At 38.5% G+C, this 6,000-nt stretch overlaps 1 protein-coding gene across 1 annotated transcript in view; it reads right to left on the bottom strand.

Annotated features, from left to right (window-relative positions):
* The window catches only part of CBS (cystathionine beta-synthase), a 55,898-nt gene that overhangs the window by 10,274 nt on the left and 39,624 nt on the right, over positions 1-6,000 (bottom strand). The window contains exons 15-16 of the mRNA XM_044669232.1: positions 3,950-4,034; positions 1,261-1,302 (exon numbers count right to left, since the gene is read on the bottom strand). Of these exons, the coding sequence (XP_044525167.1) occupies positions 1,261-1,302; positions 3,950-4,034 (127 nt within the window). The remainder of the gene's footprint in view (positions 1-1,260; positions 1,303-3,949; positions 4,035-6,000) is intronic.

Genomic DNA, 6,000 nt, shown 5'->3' with positions numbered 1-6,000 from the left:
CCCTTACCTTCCATTTTAGAATCAATACTGTGTATTGGTTCTAAGTCAGAAGAGCAGTAAGAGCTAGGCCAGTGGTTCCCCAAACTTTTTTGGCCTACCGCCCCCTTTCCAGAAAAAAATATTACTTAACCCCCTGGAAATTAATTTTTTTTTAATTTTAATAGCAATTAATAGGAAACATAAATGCACCTGTGGCCATCACTGCCCCCCTGGATCGCTGCAACACCCACCAGGGGTGGTAGCGCCCACTTTGGGAATCACTGAGCTAGGTAATGTGACTTGCCCAGGGTTACCCAGCTAGGAAGTGTCTGAAGTCAAATTTGAACCCAGGACCTCCTATCTCCATGCTTGGCTCTATTTTCTTAGTCATCTAGTTGCCTCAAGTCTAATGATTCTTAAATGTTTTCTCCTCAGTGTTTTTTCCTAGTCAGTTATTTTTACTAAGAAACACTTTACTTTTTCTTTATCTTTCAGTCTTTTGACTTTGCTTCAATATTTTATGGCTTCTATTTGGTTCATTTTAATTTCCAAGGAGTTTGTTGCTTGGGCAAGGTTTTATACCTCTTATGCCAAGCTATTAATTCCCTTTCCAATTCTTTCCTCCAGAGCTGTTATTTCTGTTCCAATTTCTTCCTAAAGCACGCTCATTCCATTTGTAAAAACATATCAATTCTTTTAAAATCTCTTGCTTAACTCTCTTCCAGGAATTCTAGTGGAGTCTGTACCCATACTGTAGTATTCTCTGAGGCTTTCCTCAGAGAATTATCTTTTCCCCTCCTTCCATGTTTCAAGCATCCCTGCCACCAGAACAGCTCTTTATGTTGGGATTCTTTTTTTATATGCTTATTTTGCTAGCCTACTTCCTAACTCTGCTCTTGATGTTAAGGGGAAGCAATTCTAGGAGGAAAAGTCTGTGCTGATCTTATTGCTTTTCTTTCTTGGGGTATTGAGTGTTGTGTGGTAGCATAAACATAGGTATAAACACTACTACTACTACTACTACTACTACTACTACTACTACTACTACTACTACTACTACTACTACTACTACTACTACTACCACCACCACCACCACCACCACCACCACTACTGCTACCACAACCTAACATTTATATAGAACTTTAAAATTTGCAAAGCCCTTTAAAAACAAAAATTCATTTGAACCTTACCACTACCTTGTGAGATAAGTGCTATAGCTATTTTATTAACCTCATTTTACAAATGAGGAGACTGAGGCTCAGAGAGGTTAAGTGAACATACCTGAAATCCCTCCTATCATTTCTGACAGGGGCTGGTCCTGTGCTGTAGGAGCCAAGGGCATTGAAGTTGAAATGTTAGAAAAACGACTGTGTCAAAGAAACCTTACTGGTAATCTCCACTACATAAAAAACAACTCCAAACATTCACCCTACTATTAAAGGTGGAACAGTAGGTAAGAAACTGTAAAAAAATTCCAAAAAGGTGCTATTTTTATGAATGAATAATTAATAATTGCCTACATAAGAAATGGAATTTTTTTGAATGCTACAGGTAAAACAGATATGATACCTCTTTGGTCCATCTAGTCCCTATGGCATGAGCAATAGCCTGAGACAAGTTGTTTTCCTTCTTACAAAATATCTCAGCAATAATAGCTTACAATTTTAGCACACACACACACACACACACACACACACACACACACTTCCCCCACCTCTCTGTCTCTTGTCTCCCTCCCTTCCTCTCCTCTCCTCTCCCTCCCTCTCCCTCTCCCTCTCCCTCTCCCTCTCCCTCTCTCCCTCCCTTCCTTCCTTCCTTTCTCTCTCTCTCTGGATTGAAGTGACAGTTCTGGATGTGATTTTTATCAGTGTGAGAAACTCTAATGAAGAAATCACTCTTCTTTCCATTAGCAGAACAATAAATCATATATAACTTATAATTCTAGAGATGACTAGAGGTGCTAAAAGATTAAGTGAGATGCTCAGAGTCCTACAGCTAAGCACCCATGTAGTTAGACTTAAACCCAGATCTTCCTGATTCAATGGCTCTTATTCTCTTACTCCAGGTCGTCTTGAATTTATACAGGATTTTAAAAAAAGCTAATAAAGCATATTTTGTTGTTTAGTTGTGTCTGACTCTTTGTGACTCAGAAGACCATACATGGGGGTTTCTTGGCAAAGATACTGGAGTGGTTTACCATTTCCTCTTCCAGTGGATTAAAGTAAACAAAGGTTAAATGATTTGCCTAGAGTCATCGCTATTAAGTGTCTGAGGCTGAATTTGAACTCAGGTCTTCCTGACTCCAGGCTCAGCACTCAATCCACTGAATCACCTAGATGCTTCACACAAACAGTGTAAGGTTGGTAGTACAAGTGTTGTTATCCAGATTTTACAGATGAGAAAAATAAAATCTTAGAAGTGACTTGTCTCCATTTCAAAGCTAGTAAATGATGATGGAGCCAGAATTCAAACCCAGGTCTTTTGACTTTTTTCAGTACTGTTTGCAATAAACTATCTCTCCATGAAGCTAAGAATTCATATAAAAAATTTTACCTTTGCAAGGTAACCAAAACAGTAGCTAACCAGTTTTGGTAATGAAAATTTCCTTTCCGTCTTGGTCGACTTAAGTAACTTTCATGAAGGAGGTTAAAAGGTCTAAACACAAGACCCTTTTAATGTGTTTGGCTCCAACAGCAGAGGACCTGAGTCCTGAGAAATTCAGTCTCACATGAGGACAACAGTTTGGAAAGTTCCACAAGGTCTGAAGAATTTAAAAATAGTTTCCTATAACCCTAGGAAGACTTTCCCTCTATTAGACACATTCCCGGCCTTGGACTTTGAATCCTGCCCCCTTCTACTTTAGAAAAATAGGTTTTCTATTCTATTCTATTTCTCCCTTCCCCCTTTCAGAGTTGGAAGGAATTTGGAGCTCCTCTGGTTCACTTTGGAGAGAGGTTTAGATAATAAAGGTGGAGACATTGTCTCAAGAAGGCTACTTCTTAGTGTGGGGAAATGAAAAGTGAGAGAAGAGAAAGAAACTTCGAGGCCTGGGAGAGGAAAGTGTGATTCCTTTGGCCTTTTCCTGTAAGATTTTTCTTTTTCTTTTTGGTAGCTGAATGGATTATAGATTGAAAAGTCACTGACAACCTGACCTGAAGAAATGGGATAAAGAGCACAGGTCTTGGGGAAGGTCATGCCTGTGCTCACAATTTTTCCTCAGGTCAATTCTTTGCACCTTCGAGCTTGGGATATGCAAGTGAGGGAATTGGTGGGTGCCACGTCTACACCAACTAAAAACTTTTTTTTTTTTAACCCTTACCTTCTGTCTTATGAGTCAATACTGTGTATTGGCTCCAAGGCAGAAGAGTGGTAAGGGTAGGCAATGGGGGTCAAGTGACTTGCCCAGGGTCACAGCTAGGCACTTGTCTGAGGCCAGATTTGAGCCCAGGACCTCCCGTCTCTAGGCCTCGCTTTCAATCCACTAAGCTACCCAGCTGCCCCCTCAACTAAAAACTTTTTAGAGTAGATACCTAAAAAAGAGATTTGTGGTTTCTGACATATTCCCTTGAGGAGAGGAGAATGGCAGCCTAGGGAAGAGAATAAGCACATTTATAAAGTGCCTACTATGTACCAGGAAAGCACACTAAGTGCTGGTTTGATCCTCACATCAACCCTGCAAGGTAGATGCTGTTACTCTTTTATAGCTGAAGAAACAGAAGCTAAGAGGTTAAGTGACTTGTGCTAGAAAGGAGCAGATTTTCCTGCCCATGTTTCTAATGCTAAAGAACAAGGGGCAAGGGCATTAAGGACAGAAAGACTAGTTCTAAATTACTTCTTAGAATTTCAAGTTAGAGCTAACAGAAAATTTAGAAAACAAGCCAAAAAATAAGGAACTTCTAAGAACCCTGGATTTTGGCCTTGTACCTTATTTTCCAGTATCTCTACAGAAGGAATAACAGAGTGAACTTACACTGAATTTGTTCGTGAACCACTAGGGCAAAATGGTCAATCTCCAGGATGTGGGAGAGCATCCCCAAGGTGTCTGTCAGATGAATCTGCAAAGTAAAGAGTTGCTATGTTTATGCAGCGCAGAGGAATATTACCTCTATATAAATGAAGGCACAATAATTATGGATTACCCATCTTTGGACTCTCTTAGCTCCCCTAGAGAGCCCTATCTCACCCATATCCCTTTGAAGAATTGTGGGACAAAGAGAAGGGAGAAAAGCTATGAGATGCCTGATTCCTTTAAGGTCTTTTAGTTTCTCATTTTTTAGCTACTTTCAAAGGATACATACAGGGGAAAAAAAATCAAGGAGGTATTCTTTCTGATTTAGAAAATAGGACTCTGGATAGAGGCTTACAAGACTACCTGAACTGAAATTGCAGTACTCACCTGAAACCTATAGACCTTCTTCAACAGACAAATGAACACACTCACCTGCGGCTCCTGAACATTGGTCTAAATCTCAAAGACTGGGAGAACAAAATGGAGAAAGGTGAGAATGGAAGCACAATGGAAACTGGTAAAAAAGGGAAAAACCAGGAAATGAACCAAGGAATGAAAATAAAGATCTTAAATTCTTCTAGGGAGAAAAATGGAGAAGGGAAAAACTTGCACTGATCAAGTAGAGTCAGTGGTGAATTTATCAGGTGGATATGGATAAAAGTCACCAAAGGTAGGTAAGGATGAGTTGTAATCTAAATTGAAGGAAATGTCTACATTGATGAGATCATAGATTTAGCTGAATGTTTGAGAAACCCATACCAGTTTTGTACTTCAATTAAATTAGACATTTATGAAAAACAAGTGTTGAAATGAAGCTTGTCAAAACAGAAACTAACCAATTTCTAGCACGGATTAAACCAGGAGCTTAAAAGACAGAGAAGGGGAAAAAAATAAAGGAAATAAAAGTTATTTGTGCACACTTACAAAAATTTATACATTTGGGAGATTAGAGACTTATTCTACAGACATCTGTTATATGAACTATGAATTAATTGTAAAAGAAAATAGTTACAATATAGTGTAAGTTCTTCCCAAATAACTTTAAAACATTATATGAATGAAGGCCATAGATTTGCTAGAACTATACTAATTAAGGAAACCAAAAGTCTTGGACTTTGTTTATGACCACCACCAAGGCCAGGTTCCTCTTACACAAATATTGGTTTAGCTAAACAAAGTTTCAACAGTGCTTTCAATTTTGCAATCAAGCTTTCAGTAAACCAGTGAATGAGAAGTAAAAATACAAGAGAGAGATTAACAAATGTGTTATGTAAGGGAGAAGCATTTCAGAATATCTCATCCCTAGGATTTTTTTTTTAACCCTTAACTTCTGTACATTGACTCATAGATGGAAGATTGGTAAGGGTGGGCAATGGGAGTCAAGTGACTTGCCCAGGGTCACACAGCTGGGAAGTGTCTGAGGCCGGATTTGAACCTAGGACCTCTCGTCTCTAGGCCTGGCTCTCAATCCACTGAGCTACTCAGCTGTCCCTCATCCCTAAGATTTTAACTATTAAGGGTAGAAAATACTAAAGAATAATTTTTCTAAGAGTACTAAGAAAATCAATGTTTATTTAAAAATTCAATCCTCTCCTCTTGCTAATGGGGTCTTCCTGTAGATTCAACATTTTCCATGTGAAATCTGTGTTTTCAGAAGAAAAACATTTGCTTGAACACATGGTTTGAAGGGGACATGATTGGGGATGTAGACTCTAAATGATCATTCTATTGCAAATAATATGGAAATGAGTCTTGATCAATGACACATGTAAAACCCAGTGGAATTGCTCATTGGCCAAGGGAGGAGGGAAGGAGGGAGGGAAAGAATGTGAATCATGTAACCATGGAAAAATAACCTAAATTAATTAAAGAAATTTTAAAAGAAATGAAAAAAAAAAAAAGAAATCTGTGTTTTTAGAGTTAATTTTGGCATGGAAGAAGGAATTCTAAAGTCCTACCAAAAGGAGGAGTTCAAGTTAGGAACATTTTTTCCTTACCATTTCATTGTGTTT

Source organism: Gracilinanus agilis, chromosome 3 (genome assembly GCF_016433145.1).
Source record: "Gracilinanus agilis isolate LMUSP501 chromosome 3, AgileGrace, whole genome shotgun sequence".
In the NCBI taxonomy this organism is placed as follows: Eukaryota; Metazoa; Chordata; class Mammalia; order Didelphimorphia; family Didelphidae; genus Gracilinanus; species Gracilinanus agilis.
The sequence above is the reverse complement of the archived record's forward strand: the minus strand, read 5'-3'. Positions and strand labels throughout refer to the sequence as shown.